The 24137-nt window shown below is 41.8% G+C and overlaps 1 protein-coding gene across 4 annotated transcripts in view; it reads left to right on the forward strand.

The window, feature by feature from the left end:
* CYRIB (CYFIP related Rac1 interactor B) overlaps positions 1-24137 on the forward strand; it is a 153328-nt gene that overhangs the window by 53835 nt on the left and 75356 nt on the right. The window contains exon 1 of one of the 4 annotated variants that reach the window (XM_046642334.1): positions 8577-8658. The exons of 2 other annotated variants lie outside the window; for them this stretch is intronic. Coding sequence is in view for 1 of the 2 variants with exons in the window: in XM_046642331.1 (XP_046498287.1) it covers positions 17008-17038 (31 nt within the window). In the remaining variant the exon portion in view is untranslated. Of the gene's footprint in view, positions 1-8576; positions 8659-16992; positions 17039-24137 lie in introns of those variants that run through there. One more of the 4 variants, XM_046642331.1, reaches the window with a different exon arrangement.

Genomic DNA, 24137 nt, shown 5'->3' on the forward strand with positions numbered 1-24137 from the left:
TTCTCCTGCGTGCTCCCCTCTGACTTCCCAAAGCCAAAAGGAATTATTTTTATTTTAATAATTTATATTAAAATTGTAATTTTCCAGGCCGCATATCTGTGTCCTTCCTTTGGCAAGGGTGTGTTGCTTTGTATGGTAGTAAGGTGGCCTGCCATTCAGCCTCTGGGAGGGAAGGCTGTTTCCTGTCCCTCGTGTGGCCCTGGGTGGAATTGTGGATCAGATGATGAGTGAAAAGGTGTACCGCTCACCAGTTAGCCTAAGTGTGTGGGACTCGTCGTTCTTCATCCACAGCAGCAGGTCACAAGAAGGCTCAGACTGCTGAGAACAGGAACAGGTACCACCCTTGGTGCCCCTTTGTGCTCAAATTCACCAAAATGCTCATTGATTGAGGCAGTTAGTGGAGAAAGTCTATCAACTTGGGAATAGTTTAAGAGGTATGAGCTGGTGATTAAAAGTTCAAAGTAAACTGGCTTTTCTTCTCTGCATCATATTACCTCATTTTCTTTCTGCTCTGTGATTCTGTTTCCATTCGTAGAGTACCTACCCGCCAAAAGCCTTCTATTCGCTTCTTGCCCCCCCCCCCCCCCCCCATCCCCAGGAAGATTAGCCCTGAGCTAACATCTGCCAATCCTCCTCTTTTTTCTGAGAAATACTGGCCCTGAGCTAACATCCATGCCCATCTTCCTCTATTTTGTACGTAGGATGCCTACCACAGCGTGGCGTTTGCCAAGTGGTGCCATGTCTGCACCCAGGATCTGAACCGGCGAACCAGGGCCACCGAAGCAGAACATGCGCGCTTAACTGCTGTGCCACCGGGCTGGCCACTCTATTTGCTTCTTGACGCCCACCTTCAGGTTCACTCACATCTCCCTTGGCCCCTTCTTCCAGGCCTCTTTCATTTTCTCCTGTCTACAGACTTACCTGTTTGTATGCTTTCTTTTTAAACAAACAAAATTGTTCAGAACATTGAAGGAAAATTTAAAATAAATTATTCCATCTCTACTCTCATTCCGTTATCACTGAGTTTGAAATTCTCTGATTCCGTCTACCATTTCCCCATCAGGGTACGTGTTTTATATTAATGGCATTCTGTTTATATTCTTTTGTATTTTGCTCTTTTAACTTCATATTCACAATTTTTCAATCAACAAATGTTAACTGAGCTCCTACTGTGGGCCAGGCTCGTTCTAGGGGCTGGGGATAGATAGTCAGTGAACAACCCAGACATAGATCTCTGTGGTCCTGGAGCTGCCGCCTAGTTCACAGAGAGAGACAATACACACAATACAGCTTCTGTTAGGAGGTGATCACTGTTACTGAGCAAGCAATAGAGTTAAAGAAGGTGGGCAGTATTAATTTATAAAATATTTTCTCATGTCGCTATGATCCTCCTGTGTACTTAGTGGTTGTCTCTTATCCTTAATGTTGATAATTATAATTTATTTAGAACCTTAGGACTATCAACGTTAAATCTGGACAGGACTTATGAGTCACTAAGAGCAAACCCTTCATTTTTGAGGTGAGTTAACAAGTCCAGAGAAAAGAAATGACTTGCTCCAAATCATACAGCCCCTAAGTGGCCAAGCAGGGGCTTTTAAATTTTAATTAAATTGATTTTCATTAATTCTAAAGGCAGTTCTTTCAGGATCCTGCTGTGCTGTTTCCCTATTCTGGGAAATTTAATTTCTTTTTGGGTAATTTTTTTTTTTTTTTATAAAGAATGCTGCAATGGGCAACTTTCTACTATTTGATTTGACAACTTTCTACTATCTTAATGAAGGTAGCAAGTGAACAATAGCAACAACAATAACAATAATGAATGATAGAAAGAGCTAATATTTATTGAGCACTTAAATTTGCCAGGCACTGTGCTAACTGCTTTATGTGAAATAACTTAATTCTGACAATGAGTGCCATTATTTTCCCTTTTTCTCTCTTTTTTTTGCTGAGGAAGATTTGCCCTGAGCCAACATCTGTGCCAATCTTCTTCTATTTTGTATGTTGAATGCTGCCATGGCATGGCTGTTGACGAGTGGTGCATGTGCATGCCTGGGAACTGAATCCGGGCCACCGAAGTGGAGTGTACTGAACTTAACCACTAGGCAACAGGGCCACTTTCCTATTTTTTTACATATGAGAACATGAAGGGATTCATGCTCGGTCTGTCTGAGTCTGAGCTCTCAGCCACCACCTAGAGCCTTCTAAGTTTGAATACTAAAACAGCAAATTTCAAAAACCAGGATATCAATATCTATCAATATTTATTTAACACTTAAGAGTTACAAAAGAATATTTACATATTAGGGTTAACAATATGTACTTGCTGTTTTTAGGGTAAAAAGTGGTCATGTATTAGCAATTTCATATGTTCATCTATTCCAGTTAATCCTCACAATAACAGTGAGCTAGGTGCTTATTGTGCCTATTTTACAGATGGCAGTCTAGTATTTTCGATGGAGTTTGGACCTTGGGTGATTTAATTAACGTTTGTAGAGAGAAGGGAGGAAAGGAGGGGTGGAAGGCAAGGAAGGTAGAGTGACATGCAAAGTCAACAGCTGCCAAGATTGGGGATCAAATCCTGGCTCACAAAGTGGTAGCTTTGTGACTGCCAGCAAAATACTTCAATTCTTTGTGCCTCAATTTTCTTATCTGAAAACTGAGAGTAATAAAATCTCTCTCATGATGTCATTATAAGGATTGAGTTATAGAATGGGTAGGAATCGTTTTGTTCGAAACTCGCAGAAACTAAGCCATGGATCAGAGAGGCATTGGTGATAGTAATTCCTTCTGTCATTATTATATTTCAAAACAAACTGCTTTCTCTTTCCTCTAACCATGATGTTTCTGTAAAACACACAAAAAATCTTTTTTAAATGGCATCAGTAAATTAATGACCTTGACACAATTAGGGATTCTCTTTCTTTACAGATAAAGTTTCCCTCTGATTCTGATGGAATGCCCTGTAAGGTGGGTGGAACGGCAGAAATTACCCTCTATTTGGGTTTCTAGGTCACAGTAGGTTGAGGTCCTGGGAATGGATGGCCTGCCCATCTGTTCCTCTCCCTTCCATTCCTGCCGTGCCATCTCAGATTTTATGACATCTCATGCCCTCCTTCAGGTGACCCCCTCCTGTGCCTGTGTATCTTGATGAGGTGGCCTAGCCACAGTGGAGGTGGGTAGGTGGGCAGAGGTAGTGAGTGGCTTTGATCACTGAGCCGTCCTGATGGAGTGGAGTCTGCTCTTTCTGTCTCCTTCACCACGGGGGCGTGGGGAGGCTCTTCCTCATGGAGGGGTGTGACTATCAGAGCTGGAAATGCCAAGTGGCTACTGAACAACACAACAGGCTAAAAGCGCTTTGTGGAAAAAGGGCAGCACGTCCTGAGCACACCCTCTTGGATTTTTCTGCAGCCAGCTTGTCTCTAAATGGGGCAATGGGCTTTGGGCTGCAAACTGCTTACAGCATCAGTAAACCCCGTCCACCCGCCTATTCCTCTTGGGAAAAACTTTGCCTCCGGGCAGGGTTGGGAGGGAGAAGTGCAGGCTTGCAGGAAGTCTTTCTTTTCCTCTTTTTACCACTAAAATCTTGGCAAGAAAACAGGCTCTTTATTTCTGTCGCCTGTATCAGCAGCAGATTCTGAAATTGAACTCCTAGGCACCGTCCTGGCTTCGTCATACATCGCTTTTCCGGCTGCAAACAATTTTGCTTCTCTAGAAGAGGGGGACTCTAATAACGCCAGGTGGTGAATGGGCGGTGGGGAGTACACTTCTGTAGAAATACAGCTCGAGAGCAATACAAACAGAGAGAAAAAATGGGAAGCTTGTCAACAGGGAAGTGGTGTATTAAAACAGTTTACCTTTGTTAACACTGGAGAAACTTCTCCTTTAGTTTAACACTAGATTTGTGAAAGACTCTATGGCATAGCTGCATGGCAGAGTGTTATATAGCCTTTAACAATGACGTAGCTGAAATACCTTTATTAAAGAAAGGTGATTAAGATAGATCATGAGAGAGGGCCAGCCCGGTGGTGGAGTGGTTAATTTCACATGCTCTGCTTTGGTGGCCCAGGGTTCACAGGTTTGGATCCTGGGCATGGATGAAACACTGCTCATCAGGCCATGCTGTGGCGGCATCCCACATATAAAATAGAGGAAGATTGGCACAGATGTTATTTCAGGGCCAATCTTCCTCACAAAAAAAAAAAAAGAGAGCTCATGAGATGAAACAGCAGATTATAATTCAGTATATGAACCATTTTTATAGAAATATATGCATTTTCTTTATATAGATATAGACAGAGAAAAGCATTTGAAAGGGTATCCACATGGTGTGGGAGGTTGGGTCATGAGTTTTTTTTTTCTTTTATTATTTTCTTCCTTTTCCTCATCTGGATTTTCAATTTTTTTCTGCAATCAAAATGTATTATTCACATAATCAGGGTGAAAAAAAGGTATAGGGGGCCAGGAACCTCCGTTTTTTTTACCCAATCCTTCCTCATATTTACTGAGGGTCTTCTAGGGGCCGGGTGGGCACAGTGACACGTGTTGGAGTGGGCAGGGTAGCCCTGTCCTCTGCCTTCAAGGAGCTGATGTTTTAGTGAGAAGCTTTTTTTTAGTTAAAATATTTTTAAGCTACAAAATAAAAATAATTACAGGTTGCGATAAGTACTGTGAAGGAACACAAGCCAGCGATGTACTAGGGAATGACTGAAGGGAGGCTGGGGTTCGACTTTAGGAAGGGTGGTGGGGAGGACCCCTTTGATGAGGTGGCCCTTGAACCTGGAGGCCGAGAAACGGCCCGGGGAAGCAGCCAGAAAGCATTTTCGAGGCACAGGGAAGGACCAGCAGATGCAAGGCTGTTCGAGCCCCCTGCCTCCCTGCAGGTCACTCAGAGGCCTGCGAAATTAGACCTGGAGCTGCCTGCCTTTGAGGAATGTGTTCCATTTGGAAATGTGATGGAGGCTCATAGATAGACCTTGTAACTCGGGAAATACGGCCATCAAGACAACTTTATGGCTCCTGAGAGATGGGCTATGTTTTGCTAAATAACAGGAGCACTTTGGGTTTGAGCTGTGGCTTTGTATTTGGGTTCTTTTTGAATAGCAGCTGTGATGCCATCTTTCAGTGCCGGATGAGCTTCGAGCCCTGCCTGGGGATTCTCAGGTCTCCTTCCCGTGTCCTCTTCTACGTGCACTCAACTACCTCCTTAGATGCTCATCCGTAAGGCATGACCCTGGAGTCTTAGTGCTTAGCCTTGAAACCCTGGCTGGGGCAGAAATCTTTGGAAGGTGCCTCTTTTTTCAAGGATTCAGTACCTGTATTCATTCATTCTGCGAAGAGGAGGAGGGAAGCAGTTGATCAAAGTCCCTGAATGTTAGCTTGAGGACTAAACTGTTTACTGCAACAAAAACTATATGCTGGGTGCTTAAACATATTGAATGGCGTTATCTGAGTTAACGATGGCAGCAGCTATTCACAGAGCCCTCTCTAAGGGCACTTGGGCAATTCAAATCAAGGACCAAATAGTGTTCAGATCTTTTGACCCAGTAATTACAATCTAGGGAATTTGTGCTGAGGTCATAATTTTTTTTAATGGAGAGAAACCAAGAAAACAAAGGTATCTGTAACAGCAGTAATGCTCAATCATGGCATAGTGCTTTGGGGTTTTGAACGTATTTTCCCGTACAGTATTTTTATGAGAGCTGCCCAAAATTCCGGTGAAGTAGGTTCTTATGCCCATTTCACAGACAGGAAATTGAGCGTTAGAGAGACAAATGAGGGCCTCTAGCACATGTGTCAGTGGGTTTGCTCAGAAACTCAAGGTACTATGGTGAGAGTCAGAAAGCCTAGGGAGGGAACTGAAAATGATGATTGAACTTAATCTATGCCTAGTTCTGTCCCAAATGTTTTACAAATTTTATCTAAGTTAATCCTTACAACAAACTTGTGGAGAATCTGAGGCTCTGAGAAGCTGAATAACTTGTGTAAGTTATAGAACAGGTTTCACCCCCTGGCCAGGCTAAATCCAGAGCTTTGCGGCTGTTTTAGTTTTGCTTGATTGCCCTCTGCTTCACAAGAATGCATTACTGAATGAATGAATGAATGAATGAATGAAGGGATTATGGGAGTTAGGATTAGAGAACCGGCTTCCATACAGAATTAGACATCAGGATTCCCATGGGCGGTAGGTGCTTTTTCACAGCTCTGGAGTTTTGACATGCAATACGGTAGCCCAAGCTTCTCCCTAGAGAGTTGCAGCTTCGCTGGCCTTGAGGCCACACTTTTCCAACACCTTCATCTAAAAGCTCTCTTTCGTCGCTCAACTCATCCCTTGCAAAATGCCCGGAGCCGAATGAGTTTTGGGCAAACCAGGCATGCAGGGTGTGGACCTTTAAGCAACCGAAGAAAACCAAGCTATTTCAATATGATGAAATATTCTGCAGCCATTAAAATGATAAATGTGACTGTAGAAATATGAAAAAGTGTTGGGAAATAGTTGCACATAGCTGAAGATACCAAGGAAAGCAATACGCATTTTCATGGATAAAGGTTGGAGGAGAACTGGAATGAAAACTGTGTCAAGGTCTCGGGATCAGATGGTGTCTGCCAAGCTAGGAACGTCAGGGTTATGCCCCACAGCTCCTGCTGCAGCTTCCTCCGGATTCAACTAGTCACAAACTCCTGTAGATTCTAGATCTGTAAGTATCTTAATGCTGGTGCCAGTTCTTCCTCCCCTCTGAGTTTCCTAACCCAGGCTCTCATTATCGCTCACCTGAACCCCAACAGCCTCTTCACTGGTCTGCTGGCCTCCATTCTCTTTCCCACCGTGGTCCATACTGGACACTGTGGTCAGAGTGATCTTGATACAAAACACATCTGATTATGTCTCTCCCTTGCTTAGAGCTTCTGTTTGCTTGTTGCCTTCAGAAGGCAAGTTCAAACTCCTTAGCGTGGCCTATTGTCCTTTATAATCTCACCACCCCAGTGTTACCCCCAGCATGTCATGAACTCCTCTTATTCTGCCCATGTGCCTTTTCTTCTCGGCCCTTCTCCCATCTCTTCAAGACAAAGCTCATCCTCTCTGAAGCCTTCACAACCAGCGGTCCCAGGGAGTGTTGGTTCCTCCACCCTCCTAAGTTACAGTGAATCATGCTGTGTTGTAATTGTGAGGCTGCAGCTCTTCCTCTCGCTAAATTCTAAGCCCCTCCAGGGTAGGGACCACCTGTCTTACTGTCCTGCACCTTAGACCCTCAGCATGGTGCCTACGACATAGTAGAGGTGCAAAAATGGTGTTGACTGAATGAATCAATGACTGAGTGAAACAATTTATAATGTTTTAAAGTTGATTTAGTAAAAAATAAAAATTTCAAGGAAATCAGCATTTAAAGAAAGGAACAGGATTTTATGAGATTTTCAGTAGGGCTCTTGACCCCAAAATGTTCAGAACCATTTATCTCCATGGTAATGATCTGCTCAGCAAACTGAAAATACCCCTGTGAGAGGTAACATTTACACTTTAGTGTTAATGAAAAAATCTGAGAGTTTTGTAACAGGATTAGGATGAGCTAGCTAGATGGGATGTTCTGTTTTTGTATGTCAAGAGGGAGCATTTATGTTTGAAGAGTAAAGGGGGAATTAGGGAAATAAAGAAGATGCTGCGCCCTCCCTTGGCCGCATCCCAGTTCTCTGCCCACCAGCCATTTTTGCCCAGAGCAGACCCTAGAACAAAGTCTCATTTATCTGAAAGAGCTCTGCGTGGCCCAAGTCTCAAGTGGCGCCCGATTTCTGTTCTCAGGCCGATCATTTAACACCTCCCAAGGGCGTCTCCGCGATACCATCGCAGGCCATAACGGTGCACCTCTCGGCTCTGGGGAGCCTGTCAAGCGCATCTACCGGGTCCGGAGTGGGAGTGAGGCTCAGTACCTAGCGGAGGGGGAAAGGCGTGCCCACCAGCCCTGCCATTCCAGGCGTGGGGGGGTGGGAGGATCTGGCAATTAGGCTGGTTTCAGCTACAAAGAGTCCTGGTCTCCGAGTCCCGAGTTCCAGTTCCTGCCATTTCCGAGCTCGCTGACCTGAGGCAGGTCACCGCCAACTCTGAACCTGTTTTGCATTTATAAAATGAGAAGGCTGCACGACCCGGACCCACCCAGGCACCGTCTCAGTGCGAAGGTGCTGCCCCTTTAAGGAGGGCAGGGGAGCGGAGGACGTGGCCGCGCCCCCTTCCTCTCCTCCCCGCGCCCGCCCGACCACCTGTCTCCGGCCTCGCCCCGCCTCCTTGGGGAGGGGCGGGGGCGCAGGGGGCGGGGAAGGAAGGCAGAGGATTTACCTTGCGGGGCGGGCGCGCGGCGCATGCGCACGGCCGGACAGGTCCGCGGCGCCCTCACTTCCTGGCATTCCTCCCTCCCCCTCCTCGCCGTTACCCTGTACATCCGGGTCACTTGCCCTCCCCGCTCAGAGCCGCTGCCGCTACCGCAGCCGCTGCCGCCGCCTGGCTCGTCGCGGCTCCGCTACAGGGGCAGGTGCGGAGGGGCTCCCGGTCCGGCCGCCGCCGCTGCCCCGCTCCGGGCCCGGGGCTCCCTCTAGCGCCGCTGAGGAGCTGCCGGCGCGGCTCGAGGAGGGCGGAGGAGCGGGGCTGGGAGAGGCTGGAGGCTCGCGCGGAGGGTGAGTGGTTTATTTTTACCCTTCTCCCCGCTTCCCTCACGCCCCTCGCTTGCCGGCTCCTCGACCCCATGTTGGCGGAGAGGCGGGGGCGGTGGGGCCCGCGCCGGCGCGGGGCTCCCTGGTTCCCCGGCGCGGAGGGCCCGCCCGCGGCCACCCCGGCGCGGCGGCGGCTGCCCCTCGGCCGCGCGGCCCGGCCCCCCCCCCCCGCGCCCCCTCATTCGGGGCCTCCCCGCCGCCGCCCCCCCCCTCCCCCGCCCCGCCGCGCGTGCTCGCCGCCCCCCACCCCAAATCCTGCCGCCCCTGACCTTTGGCTCCCCGGCCCCCCTGCCCCGTCGGCGTCCCCCGGTCCCCGGAGCCCACCTCCCTTTGCTCCTCGCGGCCGCCTTTCCTCCCTCGCTCTCTCCGTGTCTCGTCCCCACATGCACACCCCCTTCTCCCGGGGACGCCGACACCCCTGGGCACCCGGCCCTCCTGTCACCCGCGTTGAAGTTGGTGTCTTTGTTGCCCCCCCTTCCACCTGTGCGCCCAGACCGTCCAACTTCTGTACTGCATTGACCTCTTAATTCCCAGCATTTGAAGCCCGGCCTCGCTGTCCTAGGGTGTGGTCTGAGTTTGTTTCCAAAACACACAATTTCTACTATAATTACCCCAATCTATGACTGTCAAACTGTCGTGGAAGTGGCACTTGCCTTGCGCGTGTATGTGTTTCTCTGGCTATTCTGGGCCATACCAAATATGATCTTCTATTTATTTATTTATTTTTTTTTCTGGAAGAGTACCTATGATGGATTAATTTTCTCCGAGTGTAAAATTTGGCAGAAGATTGTTCTTCTTGCTCCTCCTCCACATTCCTCCTCGCTCGGTTCCGTGACTGATTTGCAACATTACCTGTTAATACTGTTTGTTTCTGAGACTTTTTCTGGTCTCATTTGGCAACAGCAGTTATTGGGCATCCCCTGGGGTGCAGAATACTGATGGAATGTCTGAATTTTTGCAGTACCACAAAGTGCTGTTCTGGATAAGACAGAGATTTTTGGAATTTGTTTACACTTTTTTTTCCCCTCCCGTAAATTTATTGAGTTTGCCATCTTTTTACTCCTTAATCTTTACGTGAGAAATGTCTGTCAGTCAATTTTGTGTTTGTATAATCTAGCAATTTGGCAGACTGACATTCCAGAGGAGAGTTTTGTATGTCTAGAGGAATTTCAATCATTTAGGTGTTTGGGGACTTAGTGCAAATCATTTTATGCTAATACACCTCAAGAAAAATACACTGATCCTTTTAATTCCTTAATTGTGTTTAATAATAGAAACAGAAGCTTTGTGTCTACAACAAGTTGATAATTGGGCCTTATTTGATAGCCCATTTGTAAAGTGTTGCATTTAACTAAAACTGCCTGATCGGCATTTGTGAAATGAAATGACAGCACTTTTTTTTTTTTCCCCATGTAACTTTCATAGTCCATAATGAACTCCAGGGAAAGGTCTTAGTCCTGAAGTACACCTACCTGCCTATCAGTACTATACAATTGTTATCAATAACAATGGCATTTTCGAACAGTCCTTTCTTCTGGAGGCTTGGGTGTTAAAAAAGGCACTTGGCTGATTGTCCCCGTTTAGGTTTTGGATAACCACTCTAGCAGTAAGATTTCTTAATTCAGTCAACATTGCAGTTTTTTGGTAGAACCATTTTGCTAGATAGTGTCTTTTAATTTCCTTGAAACTTTAAGAGTTATGTAGCTGCCTCAGAGGAAACTCTTACTTTGTAAAATGTTACAGGATGTATAGTATGAACTCTAGGTTATTTGATAATTGGATAGAGGCTAGATTTTTCTCTCCTAAGAAAGTGGTTGATCAAAGGGAGGCATGATTAGTAAATTGATTCTAGTTGCCCCAGCAAAAATATAATTTTAGGTGTTGAATAAAACTAAGTGAATGTAGTTTATTTCTGATAGATTACAGATGACTTTTAACATAATCAAACTTAAAACTAATTTCTCTGAACTTTCCCCAAAAATGGGTAAAAAATTATATGTTAAGCAGTGTCACGCTTTGGATTATTTGACTCATATTTCAAATGGTCATTTTACCTTTACTTAGTAAGTGATTGATTGAGGGATATAGAGGATGCTTATTTTATTTTACTCCTAGTCTCCTTGGGGAAAATACTGGACTGTCACTTACATGAGGCTACTTAACTCATTAAGTATTGATGCACTCAGCTGTTAGAGCCTATAATTTTCTCTTTCACTGTTTAAGGAAAACAAAATTATAATATTTGGAAATATTTAATTATATTGTTAGTGGCATGCCCACTATTATATTTGCTCTCTCCTTTTCTGTTACTCCACCAGAGTTTAGCACAGTGCCTTGCTGGTGCACAGCAGATATGCAATAAATGTTTTGAATAATTGAATGAATGGTAAGGTCAAAGAGTTTTCAACTATAACATCATTTTGTAATTATGGGGCAAAAGTTTTGGAGAAAGATGTTGATTGCTCCCAGCTGCAGTCTTCTCAAGTAGCTTGTATATTTTGAGGATTGCTATATTTGATTATTTAAACTACTTTGAGATCTTTGGTGAGAAAAGTACAATAGATTGGCATTTGGTGTTATGCCTTAGTTCATTGAATGGATTCATTCACTTAGAATAGATATTTGATATGTCTGTCTTGTCAGCATTCATGAGCAATAGTCAATTCAGACAATTTCTTGTGCATTTAAAGTTCCTAAAAGTCAGCATAAAAATTTTTGGATGCATAAGCTCATCCTATATTATGACCAGTTCACTAAATTAGGTTAATTTTTCAAGGAATATTTTTTCATACGGCAAAAATGAAAGGCATAATCTGATGACAGTGGTTACTTAATATTTCAGTTGTGATGATGATGATTAATGTTAACAGTAACTAACACTTACGGAGTGTTTATTACTTACCAGGCAGTGTTATAAGACATTGAATCTTTACAACAACCCTGTTAGGGAGGGAGGTAGTTATTAGTATTCTCAATTCACAGACTAGGAAGCTGAGGTTAAGTAATTAGTGACACAGCTACTTCGTGATAGAGCTGGCTCTTGGCTCTTAAATATTATGCTGTAATATCGAACGCCTACTATGTGCCAAATTCTCCATATACATTAGGTTTGTTGTATGACAAGCTTGTGAGGTGTGGGTTAATTCCTAATTAACATTAGGAAAGTAGGGCTCAGAGAGCTCAGGTAACTTGTCCAAGTGTGCCCTCAAATAGGATGAAGAAGGCTGGTGTTTCAGCCCAGGCCTCTATGACTTGTAGTCTTTACTGAAGTTCTATTTCAAAGTACTAATTTGAGCTCCTGTACTTTATATTATATATTTAGAAGGCATGCTTAAAACAGCACATCTCAAAACTTTCTCAGCTGCCACACAAGATGGGTAATGTTGACTTGTTCTCTGTGGGAGCAATACAGGATTATAATTTCTTCTTCACTGACTGGAGCTTCACCCCTTTCCCGCTCGGGCAGGTATATTGGAATGCAGCTGAGTGACATTGTAAAACTTTGTAAACAAGGAAATCATTCTTAGAATTTTGATTCTTTAAATATGCACATTTCTTGTGACACATGCCACATCCTGATAGTGGTACCGTGGGTGAGAATGCCTGTTTTCAGAGATATTGGCTGATTTTATTTAATTAGAAGACCTAATGCAAAGGGGTGTGTGTGTGTGTGTGTGTGTGTATGTATTTTTTTTTAAAGATTTTATTTTTCCTTTTTCTCCCCAAGCCTCCCGGTCCATAGTTGTGTATTTTTAGTTGTGGATCCTTCTAGTTGTGGCATGTGGGATGCCGCCTCAGCATGGCTTGATGAGCAGTGCTATGTTCGCGCCCAGGATTCGAACCGGCGAAACCCTGGGCCACCTAAGCAGAGCATGCCAACTTAACCACTCTGCCACGGGGCCAGCCCCCCAAAGATGTATATTTTTTGTAGCTATTTTATTTATTTTGAAAAGATGACATTAGTGGTATGGTTGTATTTGACACTGTGAAGCTTTCAATCCTGCACAGTTATTTTCTGCCATGCAAGTAATCTCTACCTGATGTATTCTAGTTCATGCATTATGTGTGGTATATATTAAATCTAGACTGATACACATGCTTTTTCCTGGCCTAGAATACTTCTTCCAGTCATAAATTGGCATGTTCTCAGATAATCCAAATTAGACTGAATATTAATTTAGGTCAATAATTTTCAGAAAAAACTTTCTATGAAAAAAAATCATGACATTCCCAGATATTGTTATTTGGGGATTATTTATGTCATTTCTCTTAGGGTAATAGAGAATTAAAGGCACTAATTTAAATGAAATTTGAGATTTAGTAGATCTTGAAGTGGACTTTTATAGTTTGTTGACTTGTGCTCTTATTAAGAGATTCTACTCATTGTAAAATTTTAGTATATATGGACAAAAACCTTGTATTTAAGCCCTGATTTGCTCTTGTCTGATAGTGTGAAGATTCTCAGACTATAAGATGGGAATAATAATGTCTCTATGTGCCTCACAACACTCTTGCAAAATTTTTATACTGATTTCAGTGCAACATAACAGAGAAGATAGACTCTAATTTCACGAAAGGAATGCATTTCCAAGTTTAATGATCATTACACGTTTTTTGTTTTTGATCATGTATTTCTTTGACACCTGGCACAGTACTTGTTGTATGATTACCATTAAACACCTGAATAGTTATTGAGCACATAAGCAGGGTTATGTAACAGTGAATAAAGTGTTAGTGGTCCCTCCTTATGGTAGAGTAGAAGATAGAGAAAAATAGACAGTATGAATTCAGTGCTCTGTGTTTCACAGGTACCTAGTCTTAAATTTTATGAGTCAGGATAAAAGCTCACGTTGTAATGCCATCTAAACTAAGACCTGAAGAGTGGACCAGTAGTCAGGCAAAAGGGAGAATGCATGGGCCCAGGAAGAGGGAAAGGCAAAAGCCCGGAGGTGAGAGGTCACGTACATTTTAGAAATGGATACTGGTTCTGTATGGCAGTAATATAAGATGTAAAGGAGGTGTGGGAAAGAGGTACACAGTAAGCAAATTGTAAGGCAGGCTGCATGAGTCATGTTAACAAGTTCAGGTCAGTTTGGACTTAAGGCTATGGGGAAACCCTTATAGGATTTTAGGCAGGGAGAGAGTGAAATACTCGTTTGTCCCTTCAAAAGATTATTTTGACAAATTTTGGAGAATGGATTGAAGGTGAAATAAGATTGAGTACAGGGAGGCAGATTAAGAGTATGTTGCTAAAGTCCAGGAAAGAATTTATGTTGATCAGTACTTGAATATTGACAGTGGAAGGATGTTGTTGAATCTGTAAGATTTGGTGATTTACTCGATGTGGGCTCCATTGAGCCAGTGACTTTGTTTCCACTGGTAGAATAGGAGATAAGTTTCCGCCAGAGGGCTCGCTACCTTTTTTTCATGTAAAGACGACTTGTTGCTGGGCCAAGGGAAAGCCAGATGTATTCTCAGATATGCATTTTCATTTGACTCTCCACATTGTTAGTCATTGAGAATGAGTTGACCCACCCCAAAGTAGGAATATCACTCTGGAGGCTCATGAGGCCTCCATGAGTCAGGCGTTCAGTTTCCACAAGAGCCCAGTAGCAAGCTGATAGCTGCTTTCCTAAAGGAGTGTGCCGGATAGCTGTGTCAGGGAGGCACAGAGTCCAGAACCCCCACAGGCACCTCCAGGTGGAAGCTGCCTCCCTTTGTCACAGGCTTCAGTCACTAATATCGTGACTCACAGAGACTTGTAACTCAAAATGGTTGTTAGAGTTGTGGGGCCTCAAAGGTAGTGGCACTTTTCTACATGCAGCCCTTCTTGATTGAGAAAATCCACTCTGGCACTTATAGGATGGGGAAGTACAACCATGTAACACATCAGTTCCTGCTATACATTAGGATGTAGAAGTGACAACAGCAAGGCACTGAACTGGCCCAAAGAGCCCCATCCATAAGTCACATTCATTTCCCTTTCCTACCGTAAATCTTTCCCAAACCCTATTAGCTGAATCTGGATGTTCCTCCCTCCATGGGACCAGATAGGATGGTGACCTGTGTGCCTGTATCCAAGAGAGCCATAAAATTTTGAGTCCTTCCAAAGCTCCCTGGGCAGCCTCAGAGGGGTATGCATGTCTTTCAGTCCCTTTTGAGGGTCAGGGAGACCTCAGCCCCATCACTTATTTTTCTCTGTAAAGCAGAAGAGCTTGTGGGTAGAAGTAGAGAGGGATGGAGAAGGAGGCATGGAGGGAGAGAGCAACCCTGTCTCAGTAATCAAGGCACTGTATTCACTTTCAGTCACTCCCTCGTAGTTCAACCAAAGGAACTTCTAATACGTTTGGTCCGTCTGAAGCTCTGTATTGGCAGCAACATCATCATTACTTAGACGGTCTCTTTTAGCTTTGGGGATTTCTTGGTTCAGCAGTCACAGCCACATTGCCGTTCACCTGGAGACAAGGGGCTTGTTGCCTCATTGTCATGACACATCCCTTCCTCTGCCAGCCCAGAGGAGAAATGAATAACAACCAGGTCACCTTTTGGGTGATGGATTTCAATCCCACTTCTCTGCTCAGTTTCTAAATGTTAATTCAGCTCCTGTTCATCAACATGTAGGAGAGTTGGGGATCCTTATTCCCACCTTCTCCCCACCTACCACAAGGATCAGTCTCAGATCCTAGGATGTCATCTCATTTCTCAAAATTCTGCCCTTGGAGGCCTTTATCCTCTCTCTTCTAGAAAGTCATGGCTGTGTCGCCATCTCATCTTGTTGCCAAAACTGTCCAGAACCATGACAGTCTGAGATCTTACCTTACTTGCATGCTACTAAGTTACTGTGCCACATTTTCATCGATGCCGGTAGAAGACATGACTCTCCATGTGTCAGAGAAGAAGGACAGTTTATTACTTTCAGTAATAGCAGTAGCCAGAGTATCACCATTTGTGCTGGTTTCTTGACCCTCAGTCTCCAGGGTGAAGTGAAGAGGGCTAACTCTGTGGCTACGTTATTGGAGAGAAGCCCTGAGTTTAGGGAACCTAGATCTTTTAGAATGAGCAGTATGCGTGCCTGCCCTTTTCTTTGGAAGGATACGTTGTACTTACTGTATTGGATAGTAAGCATGTCTGTCCTTTGCTCCAAAGGAAGACACTGTCTTAATTTGTCAAGGCTGTTACACAGACACCCTTGAAAATAAAGTCAAGAGAGAAGGGCAGTTGTACCTCGGCTTGCACATTCAAAAAAGACCTGTGAGAATCGTTTTCCAACGTATGTAAATTGTACCTCAATAAATCTGCCGTAATGTAGTGAGAACACAGTACGTGTTATTGGTGTTCATTTCCTTGATCTGTTTTTTTGGACAAACCTATATGCAATGACATTGGTGGGATTTTGAGATTAATTTCCTCCAAGGTAAGTTGGTAACTAATAACATTTACTCAAAAAGTAATGACTAACATGTTCAGACATGTTTTGATTTGAAAAAAACTGTATCTGGTCTTTTAAGAATTTCAGGGACATTAAATTAAAGTGAAATATGAGAAAACCACCTTGGGTTGCAAGCTTTGAGATTACTTTGATTTCGTTTATGTCAAACTATAGTTCTCTGCTTAAAATTCTGGCAAATTCTAACAAACAAAACATTGTTAATTAAGCACAACATTTTAAAGGGAGGCTTCTTTTGCTTTAGATCTTGGGACAGGGTAGATTTAGGGGAATAAGAGAGGCTAGCATTGTTTGGAGGGAGGTTTAAACTTATAATTTTTCATGTTTTTTTTTTAAGGGGATAAGACTCCGTTTTTATCAATTAGCATGTTATAAATCCTCCCTTCTAGTTATTTTCTGTAAACAAGTGTTCTAAACATAATATTTGGAAAGCTGACTTGCTGAAGATTTTTTGTTAGATTTGAACTTGTTTTGACTTAAATATTTAGTGTGTTCTGATAGTACATAAATATATTACCAAGTTCTTTTTAAAAGTACAGAGAAGTCATCTTCGTTTATTCCATTCATTTGGGTTAAAGTGTACATGAATTTACAGACTTGGAAATGTAAGATAATCTTCTACCTGTCATGATGCCAGTTCTAAGTAGCTAGTGGGTAAAGTAGATTGATGCCTGAGAATCAAGGGCTGAAGAGCTTGGAAAAGAGTCTGATAATTGGGACTTCGTATATTAAAATATGAATATGGTTAAACTAAAGCTTTTCTTTTTTATTTATAGAGCAGTGTGTTGAAGCAACAGTCAAAATATGTAGCCTGGGGTTGGCAACCCTTTGAAATGGGGTGCCAAAGTTCCATTATAGTATGTGTCATGGTGACAACTGGCCTGTGTTCTGTCTTTGGTATGTGTCACTGACCCCTTCTTAGTAATCTATTAGCCTATTAAATGTGTCTTTTAAGAACTTTATTTTAGCTGATTTTCAGTGTTCTTCCTTTATAAGCAACTTTTAAAAATAGTGTATATTGTTTAATAAAGTCAAATTTAATTTTTTAAACCGTTCTTGGTTTGCCTAGTTTGGGTAGGCAGATAGCCTAAGTATGTAAATAATTTTAAAAATATTTAAGAACTTTAGGATATACAAGCAAAGCCTTTTGTGAAGTTCTTTACTATCTCTGGTCTCTCTGATCCCTTCTAGAATCTTATTTGGGCTTCACAAGTAAGAGATGAATGAACAGTTTTTTAAAAAGTATAGCTAGTTTGCGGTAGTATAGGAAACTGTCCGCAAGTCATAAAGTAGGGCTAAACAGGTGCTCTGAGACAATTTTCCTAGGCAGTTTTTTCTCCTTGTAGCAAGGTTACGTTGCATGTCAAGTCTCGTTAACTAATTCGCGGTACCTAACCTTTATATACACCCTCTTTCCTCATTCTCTGTAAAATGGGAAATGTAAGCAATTCTTTTCACGGATTAGTTGAGAATACTGAAAAAGAGACTGCCAGGAACTATTTATTACTTGAATAGTAGTGAATAGATTTAAATATTTAATGTGTTCTGGTATTTTATAAATATATTTACCAAGTTGTTTTCAAAAGTACAGAGAAGTCATCTTCCACTTATTCTATTCATCTGGGTTAAAGTGTACATGAATTTACCTTCAGGCCGTGTCTCCTTAGATGTGGCCTTGCTGGATTTCTGTCAGGGAGTTCTGCAGCAGGCTTTGGATAGTTCTGCCTTTGTTTTTAGTCTCTGGTATAGGAACATACAAATATATAATATACATATGTGTGTGTGTTTTTGTTTCTGTATAGCTGTATTCCTCTTATAATCTTGTATAGCCGAAGGACATAGTTAATGTGGAAGAAGCTTATGACTTTTTTTTAATCTTAGTAAAGACGTGGGGCTAAAAGAGATGTGCTCCCATGACTCTTAGAAGTACGCTACAAAAAAGTAGAAAGGAAAAATCTCCTTTAGTCCTGACAGTAGAGATAAGTGTTTTTACATGTGCTATTTTGATATGCTATTTTCATGTATATTTTCTTTTAATACAGTTTTGTTACGTTACTGATTTTTAATTGGGCGTCTAGAAAAAATAATTCCTTCAATACACATAATTATGTGCTAACTTTTTTTTCACTATCTTTTTAAAAACAATTTTATTGAAGTATACAGATTAAATTCACCCATTTTAAATGCACAATTCAGTGATTTTTAGTAAATTTACTGGACCATAGTTCAGTTTTGAAACATGTCCATAAGCCCAACCCAGTAAGTTCCCTGTCCCTTATTATACTTCATCTTCATTTCCTACCCCCAGCTCCAGGCAACCACTTACCTAGTTTCGATCGATTTTCCTTTTCTGGTCATTTCTTATTAATGAAATCATTCAATATATGTTTTTTTGTGTTTGGCTTCCTTCACTTAACATAATGTTTTTGAGGTTCATCCTTGTTGTTGAGTGTATTAATACTTTGTCCCTTTTTATTGCTGAGTAGTATTCCATTATTTGGATAGGACATATTTTCTTTATTCATTCACCATTTGATAGACATTTAGATTGTTTCTACTTTTTGGCTATTATGAACATTTGCCTGCAAATATTGCGCCTTTTGGGTAGATGCCTAGGAATGAAATTGCAGGGTCATGCTAAGTTTATGTTTAACTTGTAAAGAAACTGTTAAACTCTTGTTCAGACTGTACCATTTTACATCCCACCGGCAGTGTATGAGGATTTCACTTTCTCCAAAGCCTCCCAACATTTATTGTCTTTTTGGATTATAACCATTCTAGGGGATGTGAAGTGGTATATTATTGTGGTTTGAATATGCTTTTCCCTAGTGACTAATGATGTTGAACATGTTTTCAAGCCATTTTCATGTCTCTTTTGGTGAAATGTCTATCAGATCTTTTGGCCATTTTTAATTGGGTTGTCTTCTTACTGAGTTGTAAGAGTTCTTTATGTTTGACATTCAAGGCTTTTATTAGATACATGATTTGCAAATATTTTCTCTGTCTATGTTTTATTTTATTTTCTTAATAAGATCTTTTGAGGTGCAAGGTTTTTGAATTGTGGTGGAGTCCAGTTTACCTTGTTTTCTTTTCTTTTAAGTATCATGCCTTTGGTGCTGTGTCCAAGAAATCTTTGCCCAACTCAAGATGATGAGGTTTACTCCTAGGTTTTCTTCTAAAAGTTTTCTAGTTTCAGCTCTTACATTTAGGTCTGTGATCCATTTTTAACTTTTTGTGTGTAACATGAGGTAAATTTCTCAGTTCATCTTTTTGTATATAGATATCCCTTGTCTCCGCACTGTTTGTTGAAAAGATTATCCTTTTCCCCATGGAATTGCCGTGGTATCTTTGTTGATAATCAGTTGACCATAGATATATGTGTTTATTTCTGGACTCCCATTTCTGTTTCATTGATCTACATGTCTGTCCTTCTGCCAGTACCACATGTCTCCACATGGCTTGATTACTGTAGCTTTTCATACCATATTTTAATAATGCAAATAGCCATTCTTTCCTTGTAAAAATATATGCTTATTTATAAAAAAATTGAAACAATATAGAAAAATAAAAGAAGAAAACAAAAATCACCATCTAAGTAGTAACTGTTTTGGTGAACATCCCTCCAGACATTTCTGCACATATATGCATGTTGTATGAGTGCACACACACCCTCCACAATTATACATAAAGACACATCAGTATTTGCCCACGCTCATTGTTCTTGTGTACTTTTTGAGTGAATGCGTTTATTGTCAGCTTTAAGAGAGAACTGATTATTTTTCTTTCTTCAGGCACTTTTGTAATTCTCTGAGTTTTTACTGACATAAACTTCTGAGAAGAGTGAAGACTTTTTGGGCTAAGAACTATGAGTGCTTTTTTCTTCGTAGCATGTTAGATGGAATTTATTTCTAACTTCATCTGCTGAAAGATGACTTGAAAACAAATTTTTAAATGTGTGCTCTGTGAATGGATGGCAAATTATGTGTGAAAATTTAACAAAACTAATCCCCAAAACCAGTTTTAAGCGTTTGAAGTTTCCATAAATTTGCTCTTGAGTATGAGATTAACTTTTTGGCAGTTGTGATGAGTGTGGAGCCAGTAAATAGATGTGTATGGTGATAGAGTTTTATTTGCAGTCGTGTGAGGACTGGTCCCCGCTGCAAGCTTGCTTTTACCATGTTAACAAAGGAATAAGAACCTTTGCTCTTTTGCCCTTTGCGAATTCAACCTTGTAACCCTTGATGAAGCTGGATCCTGAGATGCTTTCAGTAGCCATCATGGAACTGTGACCAAATGCTGAAACACTTCTCATCTGAGTGTAGGTGAAGTGCCGTCATCAGAAATTCTCCTGACATTCATATTTTTCTTGTAGGATGATTTTATATCGTGAATCCATGGTGTAAAATCACAAGTAGAGATGTCATAGGTATAGGGGAGCATACAGATTATGCTTAATTTAAAAAAATTGAAATTTAATCTGTGGCAGTGGCGAGCCATTAAAGGTTTTGAGTTTGGGGAGTGACATAATGAGAGAAGTTTCAGAAAGCCACCCTCACATTGGTTTAGTGGAAGTTTGGTGTTTGAAAAAAAAAAAAGACATGGTTAAATTGTGTGGGAAACTGGATTGCTCAATGAAATTATATAAATGAGGTCTTTCTGTATGAGATTTTGAAAACTTAAAACTTGAAATAGATTTTCAGATGACAAATGGACTCTTTACAGATGGGAAAGCAGTACACTAAAGTGTTAATGGTGGCTAGGGCTGTGTGATGGGATTATGGATTTTCCTTCCTCCTTTTTGTGGAAAATTTAGAAAAATCTTAAATATATTATGTTATAAGATGTTAAAATGGAACTCTTTTATTCCGAGTTTGGCCCTAAGTCAATAGATGCACGTTTCTAAAGTGAGTTGTAAGAACACCATACAGGTCTTGGAACAGAAAGAGCCGGAAAATGGATCTTGTGTGACTTCTGACACCTACCCCATATGTTGGTATAAAAGGATTCAGGAAGTTGGAAATTAGAAGAGCTTTTGAACTGAATTGTTGGAAATTGGAAAAGAGTTTTTGACCCATGTTCTTGGTGTGCTAGGAGTTTCTCCTAACCTCTCCCCTCCCGTCTTAGAGCGCTGCCTCTCATGTACAGAGGCTTTATGGTAACGACTTGGAGAGCCTTAATTTATAACTCATGCAGTTTGGCAGACACAGTCGGTTGATGTCTGTCTCACTCTTGCATAGGTGGAAGAGAGATGTCTGCTCTAGCAGCACAGCAAAGCAAGGTTACTGTGTGAGTGCACTGCCCATCCTCCCAAAGTTCTTTGGGGCAAGGGGTACATGTTTCCTGTGGACCAGGTGAGGGCCACTAGTGAGAGAAAGCCGGTAGGAGCAGGATGGTATGGGGTGGAGTGGGGAGGAACAAAAGGCTGGATTCCCAGAGGAGATGCGTTGTTCTGCATCAAGGGAGTTGCAGTGAGAGACTTTCCTAGGGCTGGAGTGGGTGAGAACTCCAGGGAATCCCTGAAAGCACAAGTTTAACTTTTCCAGCCAAGAGAGTCCCCATGCCCTCTGCTGACACGTCCTGCCTCACCCGAGGTTAGTCCAGTGGAAAGGAGGGGAGTAAAGCACAGTGCTTTCATACTACCCAGGCAGAGCTGGGACAGAGGGAGAAGCTGTAACCTTGAATGAAAAATTTTGATGATTATACTAAACTGGATCTATCAACTTCTAAACTCAGTTTTTATAATTTGAAAATGACCAGAGTCAATAGGCTTGCCTAGAAAAGTTCAGGGACATTAACTACCACCATAGTTAATTTTAAAGGACAATGGTGGACAAGAAGTTGTTTTGTGATTATATCCCACATTTTCTGCATGTTCAGGGTAGTGGTTATAGTTGTTTTTCTAATAAGAAAGATACCAGTGGAAGTGAATTTTTACAAGAAGGATGTGCCCATTGAGGCATTTTGGATAAAATGTTGTCAACTTTGGAACCAGGCAGATCTGTGCTTGAGTCGGATCAGCCTCTTGTTAGCAATGACATGAGGTAAGTAAACCAGTTTTTAAGGTTCATTTCCTCATTTACTTTTGTTTTTAAAGATTGGCACCTGGGCTAACAACTGTTGCCAATCTTCCTTTTGTTTTTCCTGCTTTATCACCCCAACCCCCCGCCCCGTACACAGTTGTATATCTTAGTTGCAGGTCCTTCTAGTTGTGGGATGTGGGACGCCACCTCACTGTGGCCTCACGAGTGGTGCCATGTCCGCGCCCAGGATCCGAACCTTGGGCCGCCACAGCAGAGCGTGCGAACTTAACCACTCGGCCACAGAGCGGGCCCCTCTCATTTACTTTTTATAAAGAGGGTGACATCACCTGTTCTGCAGTGTGCTACGCAAAATTTATGCTATCAAAATGCCTGGTATGTAATAGGTATTAACAAATATTAATAACTTTTTTCCCTCCCTATAGCAAGTGTTTCCTATAGTTTTAAATGTTTTTACTCTCCTTAACATGTGTTTTACTTCTAAACACATTCCTTAAAAATACCAAATGGATTAGGAGATTTAGTATGACTGCTGGATGCTATCAGGGATATAAGAAATGTTAGTTTTTAGTATAGCTAAAAATTACACTTTTAGGGGCCGGCCCTGTGGCCGAGTGGTTAAGTTCACGTACTCCGCTTTGGTGGCCCAGGGTTTCACCAGTTCAGATCCTGGGCGGGGACATGGCACCACTCATCAGGCCATACTGAGGTGGCGTCCCACATAGCACAACCAAAAGGACCTACAACTAGAATATACAACTATATACTGAAGGGCTTTGGGGAGAAGAAGAAGAAAAAAAGATTGGCAACAGAGGTTAACTTTAGGTGCCAATCTTTAAAAAAAAAAAATTCCACTTTTGATTGGAAATGTGGAAGATTTTCAGAGAGAATGAAAATTTGTTTTACTTATGTGTTGGTTTTTAGTGAGGAAACATATGAATTAGGGGTCTAAAGAAAAGGTAGGCCCAGGTGGAAAATCTTTTCATTACTGTTCTTGGAGCAATTTGGAATATATAAAACTAAAAGAAGGCATCTTATTGCAACTTGGTAAAAAACAGTATCATTCTGCTGTTGTTTTTTCCTTAAAATGTACTACTTTTCCTGGAAAGTTTTTTAGTTCTTTATTTGATGTATTTTAAAACGATCTTGGTATTTTGTCGTCTTTCTGGATGTTCTCTTATACTTTTTTTTTTTAAGATTTTATTTTTTTCCTTTTTCTCCCCAAAGCCCCCCGGTACATAGTTGTACATTCTTTGTTGTGGGTCCTTCTAGCTGTGGCATGCGGGACGCCGCCTCAGCGTGGCTCGATGAGCAGTGTCATGTCGGCGCCCAGGACTCGAACCAACGAAACCCTGGGCCACCTGCAGCGGAGCGCACGAACTTAACCACTCGGCCTCGGGGCCAGCCCCTCTCTTATACTTTTTTAATGTTCAAATTTTTATACTTTGAAACAAAATTTTCTTTTTAATGATATAGGCACCTCTTAAATGTCTCAAAAAGTTGATTTATATCATCTGTAATTTCAGAGTATCTTTATTGTTTATACTCTACACCTCAGGGTTATGTTTGTAATGTAGTTAAGTTTTGCTTTTTGTAGGAATGGCTTTAAATTAGGAAGGAAGTTATAGTTAACCTTTCTGTTTGAGTCCAGAATATTCTTTATAAATCATTCAAGGGTCTTTGGTTGCAAGTTGATGAAACTGAGAGGGTAATTTGGACGGAAAAGGAACTTACTAGGATGGTGGCAGGTAGCTCACAGATTTGGTGGAAAAACTAGGAATCCAGGTTCAAAACATGAGCGGTAACCAAAGGAGGACGAGCATCAAGAATATACAACCCAGATTGTGTTTCAGGAACAGTCTGGTTAGCACACTGGGTGCTGATCTCTTGTTGCTGCCACTGTGAGTGATTTCTCAAGATAAGTCGTGGGAGTGGAGGTGTGGTGTTTGTGGGCTGAC

The sequence above is a fragment of the Equus quagga genome, chromosome 16 (genome assembly GCF_021613505.1).
Source record: "Equus quagga isolate Etosha38 chromosome 16, UCLA_HA_Equagga_1.0, whole genome shotgun sequence".
NCBI lineage: Eukaryota > Metazoa > Chordata > Mammalia > Perissodactyla > Equidae > Equus > Equus quagga.